General features: G+C 41.7%; 1 protein-coding gene across 1 annotated transcript in view; it reads right to left on the bottom strand.

Moving 5' to 3' along the window:
- Positions 1-25255, bottom strand: part of WIPF3 (WAS/WASL interacting protein family member 3) — a 39048-nt gene extending 13793 nt beyond the window's left edge. Inside the window, exons 1-2 of the mRNA XM_065629991.1 lie at positions 25187-25255; positions 10553-10722 (exon numbers count right to left, since the gene is read on the bottom strand). Of these exons, the coding sequence (XP_065486063.1) occupies positions 10553-10636 (84 nt within the window). The 5' untranslated portion in view covers positions 10637-10722; positions 25187-25255. The remainder of the gene's footprint in view (positions 1-10552; positions 10723-25186) is intronic.
- Positions 25256-27972: the final 2717 nt, after the last annotated feature.

Raw genomic sequence — 27972 nt, 5'->3', positions numbered from 1 at the left:
CTGAATTTGCAAACTACTTCAGGATAGTGTAGATCTTCTTGTAGCAAAAATGTACCTCCAGCTGCCTGCACAATCCCAGTAGCCAGGCAGTCACAGACCTTTGTTTCACAATAAACCCATCAGCTGATGGGAAAAGAGGATCCAGTACTGCAGCTTTGCAATAGGTAGGAGCCATAAGAAAGATAAAATAAAGCACAATTCCATCCAAAGGCACTACATTCTATTTTATTTCAGAAAACTCATAGTATTGAGTATTTATATTCCTAACATGTAATGAATTGTGTCATCACAGTGGATTCCCTTTCCTGGTCACTTTTTATAGGAAATACAGCACTGTAGAAAAATGTATTTATCTGAACTAGATTAAAAAAATAAAACAAAAAAGAAGTCAAAATACATTTAGCTTATCCCTAATTAGCTATTTGGCGAGACAAATAACAATAAAAATAAAAATCCACCAATCAATTCGACATGCAGTATTTTATTATGGGCAGAAAGAGAGCTCTCTCTTTTGCTGACAGTTTCATTTATTTCTGTGAATCTGATGTCAATCACCCTTCCACTCTCCCATGCCCCATTTTTTCCCCCTAGATTAAAAAAAAATTATTCAAGGCAGAGACCAAGCACAGATACTGGCAGAAGGCAGACACGGCATATATTTTAGTAAAAGAAGAGTTTGAGGACACCCCTTAACAAGTCCTTGATTTTTTTTATTATTTTTCTCTGCCATGCTCAGCCAAACCTGCACAGAGAAGGGCCGAGGCCGGGGATCTTCACCACTGCAGCGTGCAACATTTCAGCTTTGGCTTTGAAGGAAAGGGAAGATGTCGCAGCAAGATAAGGAAAGATGAACAGAGAGCTCTAGAAAAAGGGACGCTTGGTCACAGAGACACACATTAATGAAAACAAGAGTTCCCGAGCCAGTCCTGGCCTTCTCTGACATTCAATTTGACATGGTTCAGAGACTAAACGTAAATTAAGAAATGCAGAAGTCTACAAGCATGGCAATGGACAATTCAAACCAGCATGTAGAACAGCAGACATGGCAAAAGCAGTAATAGGTACATACGCAACGCAGTCAGTGACGTGGCAGTGCCAAGTCTGGCCAAAGAAACAGTCCGTCAACAGTGAGAGACAACTGAGATATCTAAACCTTACTTCAAGGACACGCAAAGCATCAAGGAAGAGCCAGAACAACTGGAAATATAACAACCCCCCCAAACACTATATTAACAATAACTGGGATTCTGGTGTAGACAAATATGGATTGTTCGGGGAAGAGGACAATAAAGGTGAGGAGAGCTGTGTAATGCTGTATGTGCGTCATGCCAGAGATAGCTAAGAATATCGAGAGGAAGACACAGCTTGTTTGGGGTTGGTAAATCATCTGAGGAAGGATGATGGGTGTTCTCATTGCCCATATGGCATAGCAAGGCTCTCCAAGTAGGAGGGCACAGAGGGAGAGACGACGACTGGGTGCTCATCCAGCCATAAAGCTCCTGCTCTCTTGAAGGAATGCCAGGCACGGGCTTGGTGCTTACAGCAGTCTTGAAGGGCACAGACACGGAGTAAGGGGCCATAAGGGGCAACGTCCTGCTAACATACCCTTCTGGGAACACTGCTGATGAAAAAGAGTGGACTAAGAACAGAGGAGACCTGCTCACAAGCAACTTACTCCATAGCATCCTTCCGCTCAACTGCGAGCTGCTGACCACAAGGGTTCCCTAAGGAGATCCCTGTTAAGCATCAGGACTACTGTATTTACACGAATTCAACTCTGCATCCTTTTCAAAACCAGAAACTAACAGAAAAAGAAATATTGCCAGTAAGATGCCAGAATGTTCAAACAGACTACAATGTCATAATTTTTAACTAAAAGAATGAGGTTGTTTTGGAACAAGGTAGAATAAGGAAGATGACCAGAAACCTCAGTGTAAGCTAACAAGTATAGCTTCCTTGACATAGTAGAGGAGTATAAAAGTCATCTATGCATTTGTAGCCTCACATGAAATATGAAATGCCAGAGGAACTTGTTTTCCCAAGAACAATCCACTTTTACTAGTTTAGAATTATGCCAAGAATTCACAATTGTGTATTTGCAGCAGAAGCAGTTTGCCCAGCAGGCAGGAGCATTGCTCTTACAAAGAATTCTCAGACAGGCAGCTAAAGTCTCTCCTGTGACTGTGCCAAGAAATGCAATTGCAACAAAAACCAGGAGCTTATTAAAATAATAAAATAAATCCAGTTTCCAGCAAGTCACAAATAGAAGTACAATTGTCATCATTCTTGCATTTAAATGTGCATCAGGTGTGGTTTCACTCATGCATGGTCAAATGCAAAATAAAACAAAACAAACTCCCCTTCCAGCTTAAGGAAAAAAATCCAACTAGTCTCAACAGCAAAGCACATGACTTATTTTAAGTATTCTAAACAGTTCGGTTATACAGAAGCTTGTGAGATCTGGTATGTATGAGTTTTGGTTCATCTATTCACAATAGAGCCCTGATCTCTGATTTAAAGCTTTTTAATAATGGGAAACCTTGCCACGGTGCAAGACTCCACCTGCACAGTCAATTGCAAGATCAGGGCCGCTTCTCGTGTTTCTGCTGTGTAGCACAGGATGAAATGAATTAACTCCTGGCACTTGGTTTACACAGCAATCTCTCAGCCTTCTAGCAAGCTGAGCTGCAAACGCTTCCCATGTGAGGGGGTCACTCTCCAGCCAACCTTTTTTTTTTTTTTCTTTTTTCTTTTTTTGAGGGAACTCACATAAGGGGACATGCCAAATAGCTTCCTGGCAACTAACAAAGTCATTGTTTCAAGAGAATGACAGGACCAGCATTTCACGATTCCATCTACACCCAGCTCAATAATGATTAACCATGATCTCAGTCTCCATCGCACAAAGTTCTGCAATCTGAACCTGCCGGGTTGAGAAGGTCATCGAGCAATGTGTGTCCTTAGATAGGCCTTGTCCACACCAGCCTTGTTGCTCAGCTTCTAGCAAGGCTGATCTATTGTTACAGATTTCTTCCCGGCCTTTCAGCCACCGCCTTGTCCTGGCCTTAGTCCCAAATAATGAGGCGTTTCAGCATTAGCAGAGATGGTGCCTGCTCTGCACGAGCATCTACCCACTCGAAGTGTACCAGCAGACACAGCAGCAGGGAACAAAAGAGAAAAAATAGCACAGCAGGAGTTATTGTTTTCTACGTCTCTATTGCAGTGCTCATTCCAAACACCACCAGTGATCAACGCCACTGCACCCAATAAAACCCTCTTCATTTTGTGTTAGCACCACTCCATCAGACAATGTAAAATCTTCTATACTTAAAGGTTCAATTGCTCCTGCTACAAACGGAGCAGTGGGCTCATTCAAAAGGCTATACTTAAATTTTTCCAGTGTGGGTTCCTACATTTCTGTACCTGAATGCAAAAATGCAAGGGAATCAATATGGTGATTTATACCTGCTGAGCCATTTAGCTTTTCTGTGTGTATTTAGCTTACTGACATCCACATTTTCAACATAAATTCTGGCTGTTCTTTCACTAAAAGAAAATATGCAGTAACAGTAGCCACCAAAATGGAGGGAGTATAAAATCAAAACTGCTCTAAAATTTTTTTCTCAGCAGTTCAGAAAGATCAAAAGTCAGATACCAAAATACCCTGAGACTACATTCAAACATAATTTTGAACTTCACATTCTGATTTCTAAATTTTGGGGATTCAAATTCCCAGGATTTCCTCTGCATCGGTGAAAACATAAGTGAAAATTCTTACATAAAGAAGAAAACTTGAGGCCGTGGCATTGCAATGAAAGTGTCAAACGGCCCAAGGCTGAAAGTGCTGCCATGGGAGCCAGTGACACCACTGCTGTTTGTTCTCTCTCTCTACCACAGCAGGGTTCCCAGAATGACGAGGGCTACTATGAGTAGTGATAACAAAATATTCAACATATGGCAACCTATGTGTATCACAATTTAATCTTGCCCTGTTCTAAGAATGCTGTGCCATTTCTCCTACCCAGTTACCTGTTATGCATTTTAGCATCCATGAAAATTATGGTCAGCCCAACATAGGAGGATAGTAAGAAACTAACATTTCTTGCAATGTCACCTTCCAGCCACGCAGAGAAGTCCAACTCAAGTATTGCTATAATTCTGAGTTCTCTTTTGATTAAAAGGCTACAAGTGTAAGATTAACTGAGGGATGGAATTTAATATGTAGCCACTGCATACACTACAGATGGCGTAGTGATTTTCAGGGCAGTATTAGCTTCTGATTAGAATGGTAGATTAACCTCTGAGCTCTCTGCAGCTAGGCTGCTTCTAGTACCTGGGCTTGATCTTTACATCTGGTACCTCTGCGACATGCTGCAGTCTCCATACTTTATACATTATACAGATGAAAAATAGACAGCAAGAAAAAAAAATTAAATGCTTTGTGTTCCATTCAGACGACACACAACATTATGAAGAAACCTGCAAAACAGAACTTGCCACCCAAATACATTAGAAGTGGTGACCTAAGAGATCTCAAGTAAAGAATTCAAGATTAGCACATATGAATATCTGCAGTACATGCCCCTGTCCACATTAAACACATGGAGCAATGCCAACCTAGTACTATGCTTTCTTTACACCTTCCCCACTTTTCATAGCTCCCACTTACCCTTTCTGTATTTGTTGACTACATGAACATAAGACTGCAGCAGCGATGCTTTGAGATGCTATAGCTGTGCAATCCCACATTTTCCACTATCTGAAAATGAAGACAAATAAACCACACAAAGACACAGCATCTTCTCTACATAATTGCTGCTCACTTCTTTATGAAAGCACACAGGTATGAGATGTGATACATTATTAAAACACTAAAAATCAGTTCCTTTATTTTGGCTGGAACAAAGTATTCTCCAAAATTTCAGCTGCATCTTGCCCAGCCCTCAGCACAGTCTGGATGATGGCCAGTCATCAACAAGGTAACCAAGCCTACACTCGGCTCCAAAATGTTTTCCCTAGCTGCAATAAATACTATGATTTAGTATCTCCTGACCTAGGAACTTCATGACAAAGTATTATATCTGATCTTACTCACAGCTCGCCTAAAATTTTAGTAAACACATTCCTAAATATCTTGTAATTGGCACTATGCATGATCCTGTTAAGCTTTCAGTGTTATGCATGCATGCCTAGGGGCCTGAATGGAAACTTAGAATCGTAGAATATCCTGAGTTGGAAGGAACCCATAAGGATCATTGAGTCCAACTCCTGTCCCTGCACAGGACAACCCCACAGTTCACACCATGTGTCTGAGGGCGTTGTCCAGTCACTTCTTGAACACTGTCAGGCTTGGGGCTGTGACACCTCCCTGGGGAGCCTGTTCCAGTGCTCCACCACCCACTGCGGGAAGAACCTTTCCCTAATGTCCAACCTAAACCTCCCCTGGCACATCTTCCTGCCATTCCCTTGGGTTCTATCACTGGTCGCTAAAGAGAAAAGTTCCCCTTGTGAGGAAGCTGTAGCCACGATGACCCCCAGACCCTTTACCAATTTCGTAGCCATCTTCTGGACACTCTCCAGTAGCTTTATATCTTTTTTACCCTGTGGTGCCCAGACCTGCACCCAGTGCTCCAGGTGAGGCTGCACCAGTGCAGAGCAGAGCGGGACAATCACCTCCCTCGCCCGGCCGGCGATGCTGTGCTTGATGTACCCAGGACACGGTTGCCCTCTTGGCTGCCAGGACACTGTTGGCTCACGTTCAACTTGCTGTCGAGCAGAACCCCCAGATCCCTCTGCGCAAGAGCTGCTTTCCAGCATCTCACCCCCCAGTCTGTATGTACAGCCAGGGTCAGCATGTCCCAGGTGCAAAATCCGGCACTTGCCATGTTAAACTTCATGCGGTTGGTGATTGCCCTCTTCTCCAATTTGTCCAGATCTCTCTGCAGGGCCTCTCTGCCCTCCAGGGTGTCGACAGCTCTTCCCAGTTTTGTGTCATCAGTGAACTTACTAAGCAACCCCGCAAGTCCTGAGTTTAAGTCATTTATAAAGACATCGAAGAGCGTTGGCCCTAAGATGGATCCCAGTGGAACCCCACTAGCGACTGGTTGCCAGCCTGACATAACCCCATTTACTAGAACCCTTTAAGCCTGGCCTGTCAGCCTATTGCTCACCCAAGAAATTACCTTCATTTTTACAATAAATAATTAGCAGATGTACACACATTAATGCATAAACACACTTATATGCACACATTCTCTTTCTCATATTATATCTGGTTAAGACCAAATCAAAATACCATAAATCATCAGGATTTTCAGCAAGCTGTTGTATATACGTTTTTTTTTCTCTTGCCGAAGAACAGTAGTACTAAATGTCACAGGAGAAAAACCAACTCCCACACAACTTCAGATAAGCACTGTAGCGCTCTGAATTTCTTGGGAAGGTTGGGGAAAACAGCTCCACAAGGTTTTCACTCTGAGAACTGTATGAAGGAGGGGAAAAAAAAAACATCCCCCCAAAGAAAACTATCAGCTGATGTTTTCCTTGACATTGGAAATCCTCCCTCTGTGTAAATTATGCGTTTATCACAGTGTTATTCCATGAGGAATTGCTCTTCTGAATTTTTGTTACAAAAAGGAAATCCAGTCAGAATAACAAACTTAGTAAACACATAAATTTGTTTATCTACAACAAATTATATTTTTTAAACCAAATAATAATGCAGTGATCAGTAAGGTTAATCTACATGCCAGTCCAGCATTGAGCATTATTTCAAGTTTCACATTTTTCCACACCAAAATAAGGATATTTCTTTCTTCTCCTGCTCTCCTAGTTTTCAGTACACCAATAAGGAAAAATAAACTCCTGGTGCTACTCTACTGGCTTTAGTAATTTGATCCATTATGGTTTTGGGGGGTTAATTTCTATGCTAAGACTTTAATAAGAACAAGTCTAAAGAGAATAGAAGTATTTCCTTAAACTCCAAAAACATATGAATCATTAAACAAACATCTTCTCTGAATAAGGCACAACCCAGCAGGGCTGCTACACATCCACACTTCCTTCAATGTTAACATTTTTAATAGGTGATGACTGATCATAACATTAGGAATTCAAATATACAGACAAAGGCTGCACAGCAGTGAACAACCTCCGTTGCATGTAAAAAGTGAACATGGTTTATCAAAGCCAAATTTTCTCTTGAACCTCTCTTGGGAGATTAAGCAGAGAAACTTTCAGTCACTCTCAGTGGTGGTATCTACTCCTGGAAATATGACAACCAAAACTAACCAGAATACCTCATATGATAAATTAAAGGGCAAAAGAGATAAAAGAAGTAGAGGGGGAATAAAAAGAAATTTTTCAGGACCAGAAAGCTTTAAAAAAAACCAAATACAAAACCACCACCATCCCAGCCCCTCCCAGAACCCCCACAAACCAACAAAGACCTATGAAAAAACCTACCCATGTGATGCACATATGCCTATAAAACTGAAAGAGCTTTAGGACAAACAAACTAATGCCACCTTGCTAAGTTTCCTCTACGATGGTGGAGGGGGAAAGAGAAAAAGATTTGAATTCCGTAAGCCAGTACCAGGAAATAGATTGGGGCACAGTTTTATGCTGCCTACTCATCCGTCTCATCTTTCTCTAGATCCCCAGAAGGCAGGCACTGGAAGACATGCTCAATTCATCCAATTAACTATATTTACATTTTGACTCAGCCACCTACATCTGCTATCACAGATACCCTACCATTCCCTCCTGAAAAATCCACTTTGTTTTCTTTTAAGTAAGCTCTAACAGCCAGTAGCTTTTCAGCTGTTGGGCACAGGTGGCTCCTAACATGTCTGAAGTACCATCTCCAAATCACTTTACTATTGCCTTGCAACAACTTTTGTGAGCAGAATTCAGTACAAATACTTACAGAATATCTGCAAATCCAAAATCTTTGAAAACAGTAGGAAAGAACCTACATTTCTTCTGCCTTAAGAGGGAGTTCACAGTACAAAAGAGTCAGGTGCTAACTGTACTCAGGATTTCAATGAAGTAAGGAGCTCAAAATCATTTGGGACCATGGCTCATCATATTCACTAAGAAAATTTGCCAAAAAAAAGATAATGTGGTGAATACTTCTGCCAAAAATCTCTTAACAATGAAAACAAGAGGAAAATACAGCTATTTTGCATATAATTAGAAAAGAAAGAGAAGTCCATGGTACCCATGCAATGGCATAATGCAAAATGACAGGATTCTAAAACCTCAACCTACGCACAGACATTTCTCTTCTAACATAAATCAAGTAAATTAAACTAGTGGATTGCCTGCACATCAATAGCAAAATTAAAACCCAACTTTTAATTGCTAACATGTAAATGTTACTCTGATTTAATTATATCAGTATAATAAAAATCACAGTGCTGTTTACTTTGGAATGTTTCCAGGTGTTGCTCAAATAAAACTTATTTGCTTTAAAGGTTTTCCTTAAACCTACGTGCCTGTTAGAATTTTTCTTCTTCCATCCTCCAACTGCAGATTTAGCAGCTGTAACAACAGCTGGGCAGTTTAGCAGCTGTAAAAGACAGATGCCAAGTACCAGAAAATAGCTTCCTAGAAAAAGAAAACGGGGTCTGTAGCAAGTTTCCATGGGTTCCCCAATTATAAGATTTTACTCTGCAACTTGGCACCAACTGGAGAGCTGACTCTTACATTGCATTTCTGCTGAACTCACCAGGGAGACTACAGATCTCTCAAAGCTGGCCCTCTCTGATTCAGTTTGGACAGGGAAAGATCCTTTTGCTGTTACAAAAAACCTCAGTGTTCTGTCACATTATTTTCTTTATGCTGGTTCATGTGCTCTTTTCAGTGTCAACGCTCTTTAAAAGTAAGGCTGTAATATCAGACATTAAATTAGAAGTATGCTTAGTTTGTATCCTATCACCAAGATAAAACTGACCCTAAATTCTCTATGTCTTACACACAGAAGATGACATTTGAAATAGAATGATCTAACTAAAATAAAGAAATACAGCATATGCCCCCTTGCATCAAAACCCTGTCATAGTAGTGGTTCTAGTCATCAGAAAAGGAGGGGAAACAAAAAGCCGAACTTGTTCATACTGGTCTTTTGGGGTACTCTTAGCTTTCTCAAGTCTTTTACAATTGACGTACATTAGAGAAGTCTAAAAATATCTCTAGATATTTACTGAACTAAATGTATTAGGATAAGAACACTTGCAGCTTCTGTTGACTTGAACTGCCATTGTGGGCATTAAGTTGCTCACAAAATTCAGCCCATTAATTATAGTATCTCACCAATTGTGCACCAATCCAGAAGAGCTGCTAATTGAAAACAGTGCTCATGGTGCCCAAAGGTAAAACAGAATGAAAAAAGGAATGAAGCACTGCTGATTTAATGTGCTGTCTGTGTCTTCCTCTTCTTCATCTCCACAGTTCACAGGGAGTTTTACAAAATGGTTCAGCCTGCAAAGTAGCAGAGAGAAACAGGCAAGGAAGCCTTCTCCTCAAGGAAGATAATATAAGAACATTATCAAACAAAATCTACAGACATACATGGGAACAAAACAGGCAAAGATGCCAGAGAATGCAAGGGAGAAATAAAGTTCTTAAAAAGAATAATAATCTGAAGTACATTTAAAGTACCACATACTGTTTTACTACAGGGACTAACATACACTGCAAATAATTACAGCAGTGACAGAAAAAAAAAAGTCAGGAGAGATTTTATGTTTTGAACACAACCCTGCCAGGTTTCACTATTTCAAAAACAGTCTAAGAGTTTCAGTGCAGAAACAGGCTATGAACAAATAATTGCAGAACACAAGGAATGACTTACACATGTTTTACCATAAGTACAATAATTGATTGTGAAGGTATGAAAACGCAATACCCTGAACTTCACTCAGAGCATCCTCCTCTTCTTGCAAACATACTGGCAGGGCGCACGTTCTGCTTCATGACACACAGAGTAATCATCTGTTAGAAGCCGTAGTTGTTCCTGCACATGTATAAAAGCACATTGTGCTGTATCCCCAGGAAGACAGCATATGCTAGAAAGAGCAACACCTACCACTGAACACTGTGCGTCTTAACAGAAGCTGTAAGAAAGAGGATGAAGAAATTAACACTTACCACCTGCACATTACCAATACAAAAATGAGTTCCCTGTGGCTGGAGAAATATTCACAAATGCTAAATTCTCACCACATGCACCCTAATGCAATTATCTCCAAACCTTCTGATCCTGCACCCCTAGCAATAAAAAAAATTTTGAGCATGCATCCCAATATACTTATATTTACTTATTTATAAATAATACGCATGTATGACCAAAGTTCTAGTATTTTCTTCTTGCAACCCAAAGGATGATCACACACATCCCACTTTGGAGATGACAGATCTAATGAACAGAAGGACAAAAGCCAGCAAAACAAGTAGATATTCGCTATGAATATCCACACCAAAATTCTGGGGGACTGAGCTGGCTACTATAGCTAAGCTTTTGCTAATGGAGATGAAAAGTCAATCTTACCAGAGGTGGTGGTGGAGGGGGCCCTCCAGAAGGCAGAGGAGGCGGTGGAGGAGGAGGTGGTGCTGGCGGCGGTGGCACAGGCATCCGTTCCGATTTCTAGCTCCACGCAGTTATCAAAAATATAACCAAAGTCTATGTCCTTGAGGAGAAGGAAGGGAGGAGAAAGAAAACTGGGGAAAAAAAAGAAAAGGAGGAACGTGTTTATACACTGTGAGCTGAAGATCAGCCAAATTTCTAGCTCTCAGCAGACTGAAGACTTTTATACTGTGCTGCTTCCAAAACTGCAGAACGAGCAGCCTCATTATAGTTCTCCGATGACAACATTCATCTAAAGAGCAAGCTCACAGATCTGGCCAAATGCCATGAATACCGAATGCATCGATGCCAGCCAGGCCAGCTTTAACTATTATGCCTTGCCTCAGTCCAGCCCCATAGCCCTGAAATGCAATTCACAGGCAACCACAGGTACACACACTCCTGCTGGGACAAAAACTCCATTGACTTTAAGCCAGAGTTTTGCTGCTCTAAAGACGGAGTAAGGGACTCTCTAACATTCACTGGACTTGCTCCAATGCTACCAAAGGAAAAAAAAAAAAAAAAAGATTGAATAAATGAAGAAATCATTCTACAAATTAAAGTTTCATTAAACATAGTTCTGTTACCAAAGGGCAGCATATAAGGACCAAGCATTTCATGTATTGAAGAAATGCTCTAAACATGGGTTTACATCTAGTTTTAGGTCCATCGCATCATGACTGTCTTCAGAGACTCTTTACAATGTCATGCAAAATGGCGTCAAAAGCCCTACCATAACACAAAACGTCATCTGCTATTTCTTTCTTTTCTATAAGGCTTTATCTTAGCAGGAAATTACCCTGATTTGACACATTTGCTCTTTATACATCTCTGTAGATGATAATTTATTTTCGTTTCTCCTCTAAGCATTTAGAAACATCTTACTCATTTTGATGTTTTTCTAGACATTTATGTTAAGTTGAAAGGACCACAGTTCCCAGGCCCTAGTCCCCTAATTCTTTCCTTCTTTTTTAAAAGCAGTTACCCTGTTTATGCTTTTCCAACTGCCTGAAACCTTTTGGTCAAATAATTTAAGAATCACCTGTGTAAGCAGAAGAAATGAGACTATTCAATCTGGAAGGCTTCAGGAGAGAGGACAAGACAGAAATGTGGCAAGTTACAATCTTTGGGGGAATACTTAGATGGGGTAGATTAGAAGAGGCAATGAAGTTAAAAGGTACATACAGCTTTGTCCACTTCATACCAAGTGTCAGTGAACAATATCCAGATAATATCTGAGTATTTTCCTTCAGCTGTATCTTGTAAAACACTTTATGGGAGACCGATCAAAAAATTAACTACGCAGAGCTTCTGCAACATTTGCTTTCTCCCCTGAGAGATTGCTATGCAAAGGCCTACCACATCAAAGCACTCTGGATCTGTGACAGAATTGGTCACAATCACTTCAATAACGGCTTAATGAAGCTTTCCAAGAAAGCTGGCATTACAGCATCTCCACCATTCCACCCTCAGTGTTCCCTGTGCAAAAAGCTGTTATCTCAAGCTCTCTCTTTTCCTCAATTAAGTCATTAAAAAACCTGGACATAAGGAGAATGAGTCTTCCCTGCTAATAATATGTTTCGGGTTAGTATCTTCCTACCCTGCAATACAGGCCTTTTGTCTTCATTAAGGATTTAGATTGGAAAAATATGCCTTTAGTCAAATTAGAAAAAAAAAAAAAAATGCAACCCACGCATCTGTGGCAGATCATATGCACGGCAGCAGGAGGTGAAGCACACTGGGGGCGAGCGGCAGCGGGAGAAAGGAAATGGGATCAGCTCTTGGTATTTAGAAGTCAGTCTTGCATCTGAAATGCAGACCATTCACGGAATCATAGAATGTCCTGAGCTGGAAGGGACCCACAAGGATCATCGAGTCCAACTCCTGTCCGTGCATATGACAACCCCACAGTTCACACCATGTGTCTGAGGGTGTTGTCCAGTCTCTTCTTGAACACTGTCAGGCTTGGGGCCGTGACACCTCCCTGGGGAGTCTGTTCCAGTGCTCCACCACCCTCTGGGGGAAGAACCTTTCCCTGATGTCCAACCTAAACCTCCTCTGGCACATTTTCCTGCCATTCCCTCGGGTCCTATCACTGGATGCCAGAGAGAAGAGATCAGCACCTGCCCCTCCTCCCTTTGTGAGGAAATTGTAGACCATGATGAGGTCACCCTCAGTCTCCTCTTTTCTGTCTGCCTCTCTCACTAGTCCCAGCCCCAGCATCTATTCCTCCAAGTGATGCAGCCTAAGTCCCAGGACCAGAATCATAGAATCATTTTTGTTGGAAGAGACCTCAAGATCATCAAATCCAACCATAACCTTACTCTGGCACTAAGTCACATCCCTAAGAACCACATCTGTACATCTTTTAAACACCTCCAGGGATGGTGACTCCACCACTTCCCTGGGCAGCCTGTTCCAGTGTTTGACAACCCTTTCCATGAAGAATTTTTCCCTAATATCTAATCTGAACCTCCCTGGCACAACTTGAGACCACTTGTGGCCACCTACAACCCAAAATTCCATGCATAGGCAGTGTTCACCATGTATCCCATTCCCTCATCCAGAATCCTCTGGTCCAGTGACACAGGAGAAGAATGTACTTTGGGGGGCTATAATCCACAACCTTTGAATTAAACATTGGAGACGCCCTATAGCTTTCTTCCCATGCTGTTTTGAATCCTCTACAAATGAACTATCTTTCAGAAAATTCTGCCTTCGTTTGTCTCCTATCACAAATTCAGAAGCTAAGTGTCCCAACCTTGGCATGCTTTTGTGCACACAGACGAATTCTTATGGTTTTTTATACCGGTACTGTTACAGTGTCAAGGTGATCACATCTAATACCTACACAGTGAATAAACATTTTCCATGTAAGGGTTCTATCTGTTCAAGCGAGCTTTGGAAGAAGGAGTGCTGTCATTAACACAAGGAGACACTGATAGCAAAGAAAGACTGGATGTAGATAAAGGTAGGCATCTTCAATAAAAAAATTAGCTCTTAAAATTTGGTCATAACTGCACAATCTACACATTTTAATATGTCAAACTCGGTACGAGAACCTCTTTTGTATCACTGCACCTATCTCAGTTATGTGGTTGGTATTTAAATAAAAACAAAGAAGACAACTGCAACACTTTAATATATAAACACGTTATTTGGAAGCCTCTATTCCTTTGTTAAAGGTCGTATTTAGGCTGTATTTCATTTGCCTCTTCCTCCCCCATCAAGTTGCTACTCAAAATATGGCTGGCAATTTCAGACAATAGCTTCAGAACATGCCGGAGTTATGGATTTGCACATTATAAGCTAAATAAATTCTGAATTAAAAACAAAAAAGGAGTATCACGTTGATCAGTTCTAGTGTCTGTTAAGAGCCAGACAAGAGGGAAATGCCATGAAGGGTCCTTAAGGCACATGTGCCCTTTCTCCTCTCCTCCAAATATACATATTTCTAATTGGAAGAGCAGGGCCTGAATTACCCCTGAGGGACAGAAATATAAAGATATAGTTTTAAAAGTTGTCAAGAGGTGGAGGGGAGAAGTCCATGTGTTTAGCCTCAGTTTTCTCAGGCAAAAAATAATGTAAATCTTCCCTTGACTTCTACATCACAGAACATAATCAGGCCCAACAATCGCAGAATTTATTGCAAAAAAAGGAAAATCCCAAATCCAGTCCACCTCCCTACCAAAGCAAGGTTGTACATCTATTTTTAGTGCTTTCTGAAGTCTAATTTTAGGTGTCCCAAATAATGTGGCTTGTATTATTTCCCTTGGGAAGCTCTTTAACAGTCAGTTCTCATTGTTCAGATTGCCTGAAAAAAAATCAGCCTAATTTCTCCTTTTCTCCATTTGATCCCATTTGCACTCTACTGCAGATTACTCTGCCTTGTACCAAGCAAAATAGTTTCTCCTACCCCTCAGCATCAGCTTTCTGAAATATAAGAATTCTAATTCAGAAGTACATTTACAAGATCTAATTATACTTTTTGAGCTGTTTTACTTCTTACAAATCATCCCATCAGTCAGTGAACTGATTACTGTTCTCGGGTCTCAAAACAATTGGTCTTTTTTTGTCCCCTTGGTAAGGGTAATTCTAAGACTGGTAATTTCAGGTGTCACAGACTGTTCCTTGCTTCTTCTCACAGTGCTTGCTCAAACAGCAGCTGGGTTTAAGTAAGAACAGCAAGTGCAGTCCTCAACACAGAACTCAAGCTCCAAATTTCTGAAGGCCCAAATAAAGTCTTCACCTAGACCTTCATTTTGAAGTGTCAGACAAGACAGAGAAGAAGCAGATGTTTCTTCTTCATGAAGTGGTCTCAGCCCTGTGTCTGAATTCACCTGTGGTAAACTCAGACTAAGCTTTTATGTAGATCTGGTCTCACCTTGCCCAGCCACGAGATGGACACAAGCTCTGATCCAAAAGCTTCCCAAAGGTCTCCTTCTAAAGTGCCACTGACACAGTGCTGGGCACACACCGCAAAGTCCTGCTGGGAGCACAGAGCCACACTAAGGAACAAGGTGGGTTTTGGGCAGCAGCTGGCACGTCTCCTGCCACACTGATGCCCAGCAGAACCACCACAGGTCTGTCTGCAAAGGCTGTGCTGAAGTACCTTCAACCGGCATGGAAAGGCAAGGCAGGGAACGGTCTGCCTTCCATTTGGAACAATGTCTGGAAGGGGAAAGGACAGAAGAAAACAACTATTTAAATGCACATATTATGCATTTATATGCAAATTTATTTCTTAGCTAGTAGCATTTTTTTTTCTTTTATATGGCTACAGTCCTTATGTCTTTAGGTGGTATACTCATGTAACAACACAGCTGGAATTTAAAATGCAACCCTTTTAATGAATTTGGAGAAAGGACTGCAAAATAACTGGTTTGTTATTACTGGATTTGCAATCATTTGCAACTGTACACTCTGAGGTAGGTAACTCAGCTTTGGGCAGATGTACAGATATTTTTTTTGCTTCAAAATGAAGACTGGGGTAGATATTTAATAGGTGTGCAGGAAAACTTGTCTGAAATCTTGGTCTTATTTCCTGATTAAAAACTAAAGAAAATGTAGAACACAAACTCTGTTTTTACATAAAAGCTGATTAAAAGTTAATGAAATATGATTTCCCCATTAACTCTACTGTTCTGAGTTACAGCTTTTAAAGCCTTATATTTTAAGAGCAATCTAAAAGAATTTCAAAGTCACACAGGAGAAACAGCATCAATAAGCTCACCTTTCACAATGTGAAAAGTAGACAATGAGCCTAATTGTGCCCCCGTTTGCTCCTGTCAAACATCTCCAAAGAGCATCTGAAATCACTGGTACAAGCACACCACAGGTCTTTCGAAGACAGTACAACACATGAAGAATCAGAGAAGAGAAAAAACAGAGAGTAGTGGATGTGTGTTACACAGATCAATTTTTCTTTTGTCACTACCATAAAACTGGAAATGACTTGGAAAAAGCTGCTGTTTGGAATGAATCACTTTAGATTTTAAGAATAACAGAATCAAACTACGTAATTTTAAAGCACCAGCTGATACATTTCTTTCTACCATTTTTAGTGTGAATCACTTTTTGTGTTTAGAAAACAGAGCAAAGAGGAATCATGGTAGAGCCTACAAGTATCCTCACAGCTTCCTCTCTGCAAAATAACCACTCCACAAAATACTTGACAGTCTCTGCTGTATTTAAGAGATTTAAGAGCAGTGCAGAACTGTGAAACTGTTACCTCCTTTTGCAGCTCATGAGAAATGGAAGCATTCATATACATACCTATTTTACTAGATATAGTTTAACACATTCACAGGTGTAGCCCTACAGCTGACTAAGAAAACTCCAGCCTTTCACCATTTCCCAACAGACAGTACCCAGCTTGCATACAACTTATGAGACAAATTTCTGCTCTCAGTCACCATTCACGTCACTGCAACTAAAGGCAGAATCTGGCTTTTTATTTTCCATTGAAATGTACAAACCTCAGGGGCTTCTCCTCCATTAAATATCCGATGAAACACTCTTAAGCAGCATTTGTCTACACAGAGTCTGTGGAATTATCTCACAGCATGTAACAGTATCCTGCATTTAAGCCAAGGAACATAAATTCTCCCCAGTTTGGACTATTTCCACCAGGCTTGATCCAGCTAAGGGCTGCACCCCCTTTCTGCCTACAAAAACCAGCATGACTCTTGTTCTGTCAGGAGCCTGATAACACCACAAACCAGCCAGGGCTGACCTAGCACAGATTACAGGGATCTGAAGACGCCTTGCTTCCATGTGTGCCGTGGGCAGAGTTCTCCCCAGGTTCCCTACAGTGCTGAGGCTGGAAATCGAAGTGCTAGGTCTTGACAAACCTCCCTTCAGAGGCAAAGCTGTGCAGATGACTTCATGTCCCTACACATGACTGTTTCAGGGTGTAGCTTCCTCTGTTCCGTGGGGATCTGCCATAGAAGACTAATTGCTGTAAGGAAGTAGAATAAGAGAATTTGTTATCCTCTTTTAAATAAGGGGCAAGAGAAAAGAACAACATCTAAGAAGAAGAAGAAATATATTATGCCGACCATAGTGCTAACCTGAAGTTAAAGAGCCCAAAGACAAATGAGGTAAGTTAGAAGAAATTAGGACTTGCACAAAGACATAACTTTGCAAATGAATCAATTTATAAAAAGAGTTTCCTTTAAATGTATCATCCACACAAAGTCAGACATGGCCTATTTCACTGCCAGATATATAAACAATAGTGAATTCGATACACAGTCATTTGCAAAGTTAATCATTTGCCTAAGCTAAATAAATAAAGTGCAGCTCAGTGGAAGTTCAAGGTCACTGCCACATCCTGAAGATGACTGTTTTACACTCCTCAAGAGTTTCACTGTGAACAGCACTTGAGCTCTCTTAGTAGAGGCAATCTGATGTTTCAGGCTAACACTTGCAAGTTTTGTGGCCTCTGCAGAGTATTGTATGTTTTCGCATTTATTTATTTACTATCATTCATATAATATAAAGAGACATATTTGAAAAGTATACTGGTACAGAGAATGGTTTCTACCGAAGAAATTCCTGAAGTTGTTTAATCAATTCCCCTAAGAGAAGAAAGTTTTCCTTTCCAATTAAGTAGCTAGCATCGAAATAGAAAACTCAAACAAGCCAGTATTGAGCAACTTGCTTTTTATATTTGCTATACACAGCTCAACAAATGTCTGTTTTCAAATGCGAATCCAGTGAAAAGAATTTGCAAACGTGGGTATGAGAAGATTCCAAGACTTTCAAAATCCGCGTCTCAAATAATTCTAAAATTTTCACTCTCAACCACATGATGTTTCATCAGAGATCCTATTTTAAACATTCACAGCTTTCCATCTTGGAAATATAAATTTACAGAAACTTGTATGCATGCCATGTCGGGCTGATATCTACCAGCTTAAGGAACACAGTTAAATACTGACAATGCAAGGAAAATAAATCTGGCAATCTAACACAAGCTGTTTTTTCCCTGCAACACAGTTATCAGTATCATGGCCCAGCAGGGATTGTGGTCACTGTACGCTGTAAGGAGAATTGTCTTTCACAAGGGATGTAAAATGTGATGGTCTGGTCACCTGCAGGAATAAGTCGCCAGGGAAATCCTCACCTCAAATAAAGAAAGGGAAGCTTTGATCCTGGTTTTCAGTAAGCTGTGAGTACTTAATATTCCTTCCAAATCTATTTCAAGTGGTAAAAATACTGGCCCTGATGTTCCAACAAATTAAACTACAACTTCTGAACGTGCTTATACATCCTTACTTCCACGCTCTTATTTGTCAATCTGGTTGAAACTGCTGCTCCATTTCAATGACATAGTTGGTAACCTCATCTTAGATGTTCTTTACTGAAGAGTAAAGCTTCCATACTTAAAAGTAAAAGGTATATAAGACCCCATGTTATTAAGGAAGCCTCACTACACTACCACAATGTTGCATTTTTAGTATTTTAACTAATTCCGTGTTCTGAAATAAAGTGCAAAATGCTCTTATTGCACCTTAAGTGTCATAGCTGATGTATTTATAAAAATTCCTATGTGCAAAGTGTAAATATGTTTTCTTGTACATAAAATTGTTAGCTGTTTTTAAAGGCAATGGACAAAATATCTAGCTCCAAACCTACATCTGTTTACAGGACAATGATTTCACTTTGTACAAAGAACAACAAATCACAAAGTCATTTGTAACTGTTAATTCCCTTAAAAATCCCTGACAAAAGATGTTTTGATTTGTAGGCCTATGTCTGCATTGCTGGTAAAACAAAGTTCTCAGAAGAAACAATACGAGTTTTACTAAATTGAAGATTCAGCCCTTTGACCTATTAAAGCACTTCAGTTGCAATTCTTTGTGAAAGTCATAATATTCAAAGAGGACAACGTGACTGACACCCACCCATACACACAGAATAAGCAACCGACATTAGGAATCCAAAACCAGTTAACTGTGCTGCCTGCTGAAGAAGGAAGGTAATTTTAGGGACTAACTGGCAACAGAAGATTTTTGTGGAGATGTGTCTATCATAGACACAAAGAAGCAAAGTGGTTTCCTGCAATTTCCTTTCTTCAAACGAGACTAGAGTCTGCTCCCAAGAATACTTCCAATGCAGCCAGTATGAGCTACCATCAGAATAAGCAGGAGAAAGATGAGGACTCGCTCATTTCCACCAACACTGGCGGCAAGTTTTATGCTGGTTTTGGATTTCGCCTTTCACTTCTACTACTCTGGATTGGGCCCTTCTCTTTCTTTACTTGCCTCTGTGAAAATTTCTCTTCTAGTTGTTCACCAGTCTCGCCATCCCCCCTCTCCACTTTCATCTTTGTTTTTGGTCAATGGACAATTCATTTACAAGGTAGAGTTGTCTGTCCTGGAGAAGACACACTGCACATGGTGCAAAAGTAAATAACTCTGTGTGATGATACCACAGGGTTCAGCACAGGTTGCTAGGACTGAGAGAAATCAAAAGAAATGCAGAACTAGGCCAATTCGGCTCTGAAAAAAAGGAAATGTGATTCTAGGAGGTACCAGGAGATACATCCTGACTAGAGCTGGTAAGCATTAGCGCCAGCATACAAACTCTCACATGATGGGCTGGATACCAGACTGAAATTTTGGAGAAAAAACACCAGTCTGGGCAGAGGAAAGCAGCAAAGCAACCACAGTAAACACATCCTGCAGCTATATGGGCCTCTGCAGCTCCTGGTACAGCTTGTTCAGAGCAAGCTCTGGTATCCCCACATGGCACTGCAGCATTTCGCCTACTGCTAAGTCAATGTAAACTCATGATCACTTGATCCAAGAATACTTTGTACAATCCGCTTTTGCATAATTTCCTTGCTACTTAGTCATTTCAAGGCTAAAAAAGGCTTTCATCCTGCATTAGATGCCCTGTCGGGCCCCACATCTGTCACTCATGCAGTACACTACAGGGATAGTCTCCACTCCCTCAGTCAATTTACTAATTTAAGGACTAATCCATCTCTTATTTTTTATACTAATTTTTCATTTTTTTTCAAGTAGAAGCGAGGTCAGTTCTTCAGGGTTTTATTCTGAAAATACTCAAGTAGTAACACAAGTAACATCACTAATGTGTGTTAAGCTGTTTGCACTCACACAACTGATTGATTGAAGCAACTTTCCGTCCAAATCCTAGGCAGAATTTGACAGATATTTCTGCAGTGATTCACACATCCTCAAGAGGAGCAAACATTCCCTCTGAAAGTAACTTACTAAAAAATGCTCCATTTTCCTGATATGTAAGCCTGGCTTGCCTTTTCTGCTATTTTCTTTATGTGTCTACTGAACTAACAAAGCAGATCTATAGATTTTGTACAGATACGGTGTTATTTCTTTTTTTCTGAACATAAAACAAAAGTGTGACTGACTCGGACAAAAGCCTCAAACTTGCCAGTTTTATAGGCAGCCAGCAGCGCTGGTGCATGTACGTTTTTCACTGCATAAAACTATGCCAGTGAGGACAGCAATAACATAATACCTTTTCAAACAAGAGGATATGAAGGAGGAAAAAAAGATCCCAAGACCTCCCTTGTGATCCGGTATCATATTCTGCCCTCCTCTTTTTTTCCTTTTTTGTTACTTACAATGAAGAGAGTAAAACATGATACAGTAACTAGAAAAAGTTAAATGGTACAGCAGTCATTTACAGACCTGCATTTAGTTCCTGAAAGAACACCACAAAGGGGTTGCTATCTCTAAACCCATTCATTCACTTTGTTCATCTAAAGGGGAGCGTTCTACCCTTGTCTTACGAATCAAGCAGAAGCACTGTAATTTCTAGCCACCGCTTTAATTTATCAAGGCAGACATTGCACTTGCCAACAGTGTCAATGAAGGATATAGCATATCCATTACATAGAAGCTGCAGGTCGTTTTCTTAGGTATTTGAAAGAGCAGCATCAAGATTCAGCAAGTGCTTTCAGGCTGAATTTTCTGTTCTTATGTTTAGTGAACTTTATCTTGGTCCAGCTTTCCTCTGCTTTTCACTTGGTATTATCACTTACACTGTAGCTATAGTACAGCTGCTTAGTTGCTCTCCTTTGCCTGGGCTGGCTACAAAATTATCCTCTTCTCATCACAGTGGGTTATATAGATTGACTCATAACAGTGGTGAAAGATGACACAGGGTCAATGCAAAGAAGTATCAGGCTCCCTGTGCATGATCTTATTTGAGAGAGAGGTTATTTCTGGTAGTCTAAAGGAAATCCATTTCAGCTGTTGTCTGAATAACCAAGGCATGAAAACACGCCTTTCACACCTTCTGAAAATTCTTTAGTTGTTACACACACTTTCAAAGCAATCCAAAGGCAGCTTTACAGCTGTCACATATGTAATACTGAACGAGTCCACTCAACGATACTCACAAGTCAAATTAAGGTGGGCATATTCAAAATAATACTTTTTGTCTAGAAACACACTTTTCTCTCTGATTTGGATGCCTCAGGGAACATTTTTACTGTTTGCAAATACAGCACTGTTTGCACCACAGTTCATCCTGACAATGAAGCCACTAGACAATCCTGACACAGAATGCCCACAGATGAAAAAGCAACTGTGAAGTCCCTTTAAGGTTTTGCTACCACAAGCCAATTTTCAGAAAGCTTCAGACTCTCAAAGAGAGCAACTACTCTGCATAAGAGCACAGACTAATCAAGGAATATCTATAAGAACAGTGGTAAAGGAATTCCAGAAAGCTATACCTCAAAACTGCATAGCAGTCACTAGTAACTCAGTGTAAGGAGAGTACTGAAGACTTTTTGACTATAATATCCAGTAAATTATTTTATCCAATTATGATGTTTATTTAGATATTAATTTTACATATACTCTGAAGAATCCAGGAATCTTTATTCTGGCACAACAGAGCCTTGTATGATTTTCCTAAAGCAATTATCTGCTTCATGTTTTCACCTGTGATCTCATTTATTAGACCTTAAAATGAATGGCACAAAATACCCACATAATATAAAATAAAATGGTAAAAAATAATCTACAAAATACCCCAGAAGATGCTCACACACATCCCAGATCAGTAACTTAATGGAAGTCAAGGTTAAGAGAGCTAAACTGAGCTAGCTCAATCTCACCTACTTTTGATAACTGAACAGAACTTGTCCCAGTCACTGAGTACAGAAAAGCTTCCACAGAAGCAAATACTTCTGAAAAATCATGCAATTCTTCTAGGTGAGTTATGACTAACAAACAGACAAAGAAATATAACACAAATCCTTTCACTGCCCTGCTTCTTTTTGGAGATAGAATATTCTAAAACTATTTAATATGTAATATCAGCTAATATTGATTTTAGATATAATACACAATAGTAAATTAGAGGTTTTAACATCTGCCTCTTAAAATATGCAAATATTTTTCTAATTATTATGACTAAGATGTTGCTTTCACTTCAAGAGCTTCTTTCCAGAGGACAATTAATTTCCCCAAATAGTGACCTCAACAAACAAACAAACAAACTAAATAAATTCTTTTAAAGTATTATATAGAGAGCATCTATTAGCATCTATGCTACGTTCTGTTACAACATCCAACAAACAATCTTGACTGTTATGGTATGATTACTGAGATGCAACACTGCTATGTTTTGATTTACTGTTTTAGAATAAAAACCCTAAATACTTTCTGTGAATTCATATTTGGTAGTCATTACATACGGAATCCTAGCATGGCCCTTCCTGATGCAGAGTAACAGAAACTGAAAAGCTACATGACCTTTATTTATATTTTCTTTTGGGGAGGATGATGGAGAGAAGTAACAGAAGAAAAAGAGAGAGTTGCTTTATATTATACTATATGGTCTGATAAATACAGTCATCGCTCTTTCCAGTGCAGTACAACCATAGAATCAGAATCTCAAGTGCACCTCAACCATTTTCAGGAATAAATCCAAACTAGTAATGACTTTAACATTGCACATTATGAATTCAGCTCTGCATCTGCCCCTAAGCAACCAAAGTCTGTATACAAAGCCAATCAAACTATTTATACACTCCTGTCTTCATAGAACATATATCCTTGATTTTTTAAAAAAATTAAGTTTCATACTTATATTGCAAGCTGGTACAGGCACCTGCACTTTCGTGCTATTTCATATGCCACTTAGCCTAGTGGAGGCTCAACCTCAATAAAATGTTATAGATAATACTTAAAAACATTTAAGAGCAAGGTCACCGTAACATCAATAGTGGTTGCATGTTGGTTGCTAAGCCCCACTCCTTTCCCTGATATTCTACAGGAGAAGAATCAACTCCCATGGAATTTCTTTCTGGTTATGCATCTAATCCACATTTTGTCACCATCACCACCAGCAAAACATCCAAAGCAAAACAAAACACACTTACACAAACCTTTCTAAGGGTCCCACACTGAGCTTCTTGTATATTACCTTGTACAAGGGAGCTTGTGACTGAAGGCAAAGCAGACTCAATCTTTCCACCTCACGTTGGGCAATGTCCCTCACTAGCTGAGCCGTGGGTGGCAGCTGCATCTGCACCACCTGCACATTCCAGCTGGGACACTGTTTTGGGTCACAGGTGCAAGCAATGAACAGGAACCACCCCCAGGCACACATACCTAACAACTGTCCCGGCTCGGACTGCCATCACAGAATAAAGTTGTATTCGTTTCCTTCATCATCTTGCCCGTGGTTTGCCTTTCAGTGCAAAGGATGTGAACTGAAGACTTTTAACAATGATTATACAAACACAGGTTGTTAAATAAACAGGAGTTTGTACTGGTTATATGGATGGAGAAACTGAAAATACTGATTGTATCAGGAAGCAGTTCAACAATTCTGTTGATGTAGCATGCGCAATAACAGGTATCACTGTTATCACAATTTCAGCAATATTTCGCTGTCTGAATCAGCAGAAGCACTTGCAGATTTTAGCCCATAAATTCAGACTGTCCCAAGACCATTCTGTGTTGAAATGATCAACCTTTATGTATATCTCAGTGTCTTCTCTCCTAAATCAGATTTATTTTGCTACCTTTCAGAAAACTCACTTAGTAATATTCCACTTTCAGTAACAAATGAAAAAAAAAGCATATTGGCCTAATGTGTCCTTCCTATTCCTAGAACTCCCGGACTCCTTGAACAACACAAACACACCCTTCCTCCGCCCCTCCCTGCGCGGGCAGCGACACGGGCTGTGACATTCCCTGCCGCTGTTACGCCTTTGCAAACCCCAAGCACATCCTAAGAATAGTAACAAAAACCACTCTTGCTACCCACTACCAACACACCTCCTGTCGCTCTGTATTAGTGCAAACAGGCTGACGCGCAAGTAACAAGATTTTAGTCTAATTTTTACCCTTGTTTATTATTATTAAACCTTTAAGAGCTTCTTCTCCAGCTTTCCCCCTGTAACAGGTACATAAGCATTTAATGCACGGTAGCTCTGATGGTTACCCAGCCTCCCTTTCCTTAGCTGACCTATTCCAACATATCTATTTCAAGGGCAAAAACAAGGAAAAAAAAGTTCTTCCTATCCTCCGCCGCCTGAAAACAGCGCGTTTTCCTTTACTTGGCAAAAGAGAAGAGCAGCACTCGGCAAACCCTGCCCCGAACACGCAGCCACGCGTCCTCCGCCGCTGTGAGGAACCGCATCCCAAGGGCTTGGGTATCCCCGCCGCCGCCGTGCCCTCCCTGGCCCGGCGCCCGGGCGCTGAGCGGGGCCGGGCGCTGCCGGGAGCGCTGCCGGAGCCCCCCGCGGGGAGCGGGGCTTGGGCGCGGCGGTGCCCGGGCGCTGCCGTGGGGTCGGTGAGGAGCCGCGGCAGCGAGTTTGTCCGCGGAGTCCTCCCGTCCCCCGCGGCAGCTCCTGCCTTCGGGCCACCTCTCCCACCGCGGCCCCCGGCCCGAGCGGCGAGGGGAAGCGGACGCCTCGCCCTCGGGGTCGGCCAGCCCAGCCCTCCCCGCCGCCTCCGGCTGACCGGGGCTGCCGGGCGGGAGGGAGGCACCGGGCACCCCCCAACCCCAGCAGCCGCAGCGCTGCGCCCCCTCCGCGCCCACCTGCTCGGCGGCCGGTGCCGGTGTCGGTGCGTCGGGGCCGGGGCGGCGCGGCGCGCTCCTCCCTGGGCAGAGGGCGCCAGGTACGGCGGCCCCCGCCTCCCTTCAGGGGAGGGGGGAGCTGGCTGGGAGGCGGGGGCAAGGAGCGGGGGAGACTCTTAAGATCTTGTGGAGAAAAACGCCTGTTCCGGTCCTCAGGGGGAATTAAAAATAATTTTTAAAAAAAAATAAAAAAAAGAAATTTAACACGCACCCTGCCCCGAGCGGGAGGGGAGCGCGGGGACAGGTGAGCGCCTGCCGGTTCTGGCGCCCGCGGCCCCACGGCGCTGGTGCCGCTCCCCACACCGGCCCCGGGCGGCAGCGCGGCCCCGGGCCCGGCGCCGGCCTGTGCCCCGGGGGGCGGCGCGGCGTGCGCACCCACCCGCGGGACCCGTTTTCCATCCCTACCCTTGAAACACTTGAAAGCCAGCTGCAGCCTGGAGCACCGTACCACGCGTGGATGCCGTGGCAGAGCTGGTTATTTTTTAAAGCCCACGTGGAAGCCAAAATGCTGCCCCATGGCACGAAGATGCTGCTACCTGCTCCCCCTGCCAAAAGCTGTCCAGCTGCCAGACCGCTTCTGCCCAGCGGCCTCGGGAGGGCCTGCGCTTAGAGCTGGCTGGATGCCCTTGTTTTTTGTGCCCCAGATTGTGCCCTAGAAGCATCTAAAAAAAAAAAAAAAAGCCCAAAACAAACTTATTTTCTTCTGGATGTTTTTCAAGGCAGTTTGCAGATGGAAACATTACAACCTCACCCTAGGGAACCTTCCCTGTTTCTGTTAGGGCAAGTGAGCTGCTGCTGAGCAGGCTCCCAGCCAGCTGGAGGAACAAGGCACCCCCATTTTGTCATGCAGCAAACCCCACAGGAATGAGGATGCTGCTGAATAACTTATAGTGCAGGTCCTTGTCTGCCCGGTGGCATTCGGATGGTGCTTTCAGGCGGCTGAGAGGCAGGCCCACCTTCTCTGGATTTCACTGAAAACCTGTTTTGTTGTAGAAATGTAAAATTGGGTTTTCTGTTGCCCTGGTTGATTATAAAGTGGTCCAGGGAAATCTGGACAATGGCCATTTAGCCTCTGAGACAGGTGAAAAGTCACCATCAGGCTGTGGTACCTCTGCTCACCAGGGCAGGGCCACAAAAATGTGCTCTCTAGATCTCTCTGTCCCTTCTGTCTAGGAGTGTGTTTGATTCTGAAAATATCCTCCTGATTGCTTGTCAGACTAAATAATTCTCAGTCCTAAGTATCTGCCCCAGTTGCTTCCACAGCAGTCAGGGAGCTCTAAACCCATTTCCAACTGGTCACTAGTTTTAACTTCAAAGAACAAAACCAAGACGAGTGCCATAGGTAATGCCCCAGAAAAAATTTTAAATGTAAGTATTTACTTAAAAAATTAATATATATATATATAATGCCACACTTGAAAATAGCTTTCCTTATTCATGAAAATTAATCTCAGCTGAGATTTTATTTTAGATTGCTAATCTGGAAATGGACCTTGTCCACCTTTTGTTTTAGATCAAAAAGGAACTTAAGAGGAACAAGCTGCAAGTATACTGGAAAAAAATGGTTTAATCCTGTTCCTATGACTTTTCTTTCACTTTCTTTCTTTCACTTCCCAACAAGGTCCACATAATAACAGCAGAATTTGTACAGTGCAACAGTAACCATTTCTTCCTATGCAGCTGGACTGACCTGGTATGAAGCTCGTGCACTGGTCTAGTCTGAAAACAATCAACTTTACCTGCAGTACACATAGTTCACACACATTTCATACACTGAAGTACGTAATACTTGCCTCTTGGCTAGTGGTAGCAGGTTACAGAAACCTGTTGTGCATTAGATTTTATTAAAAGAGCCCAACAGGGCTGCATACCTAGGAATTACAAAAGTCTCCTCTTTCTGTTTTGTCTTTGAGAGGCACAGGTGAAAAGCAAAAAAATGCTCCATTTCCAATGCTGAATCAGAACCACGGCATTTCTGGAATGCACAGCGGTAGTGGAAGAGGCCAAAGACTTCTGGACAAACGGCAAGGAGATTTGTGAAGGCTAGTGCACTGCAACTCCATTTTTTCTGGTTCCTTACAATTATATTTTTACTCCTGACAAACACATTTTAATGTGGATCAAACAATATATCATTTTTTCCAGAAAAGGAGAACCTCTGCCTCTCTTCTAGACTCAGGCTGCTGGTGCAACATTCTCTGTGGCTCCTTAGTACCACACTGCAAGCAACTGCAAGGCTTATATTGGGGTTTGCCACAGGGTGGGAACATGCCTCTCAGGTCAATCTGGGGACTACTGAATGGCTTTACTGAGCAACATAACAGCCCCAGTCTGTCGTCTTTTTATTCCAGCACAGACAGCTGCCATACTTGATATCTTTCTCCCACATTTCCTTCGCTTGCTGTATCTTGCACAGCTGAACCCCAGCTCGTACCTTCAGCATTGACAGCCTAAATGAGAAATTTGCACCCTTCCATTTCTCGTTCTAGGCCTTCTGTGGAAAGCCAAATGCGTTACGAGCCTGTATTATAATTCCTGAGAGATTACAAATGTGTAGTCTAACAAGAGTATGAATGAGTGGCAGGATAAACTTAACCTAAACCAGGAGGAAGCAGAATCTCTGTCCAATACGTCGAGAAGCCAGGACCATTAAAGACAGGAGAGATGAGAATGGCCTGTGGTGACCTGCCATAGCATGTGAAGAGTCAATGATGCTTTGTAGCAAAAGAAATTTCATTTTGATTCGT

This window comes from Caloenas nicobarica, chromosome 2 (genome assembly GCF_036013445.1).
Source record: "Caloenas nicobarica isolate bCalNic1 chromosome 2, bCalNic1.hap1, whole genome shotgun sequence".
NCBI classification, from domain to species: Eukaryota; Metazoa; Chordata; class Aves; order Columbiformes; family Columbidae; genus Caloenas; species Caloenas nicobarica.
The sequence above is the reverse complement of the archived record's forward strand: the minus strand, read 5'-3'. Positions and strand labels throughout refer to the sequence as shown.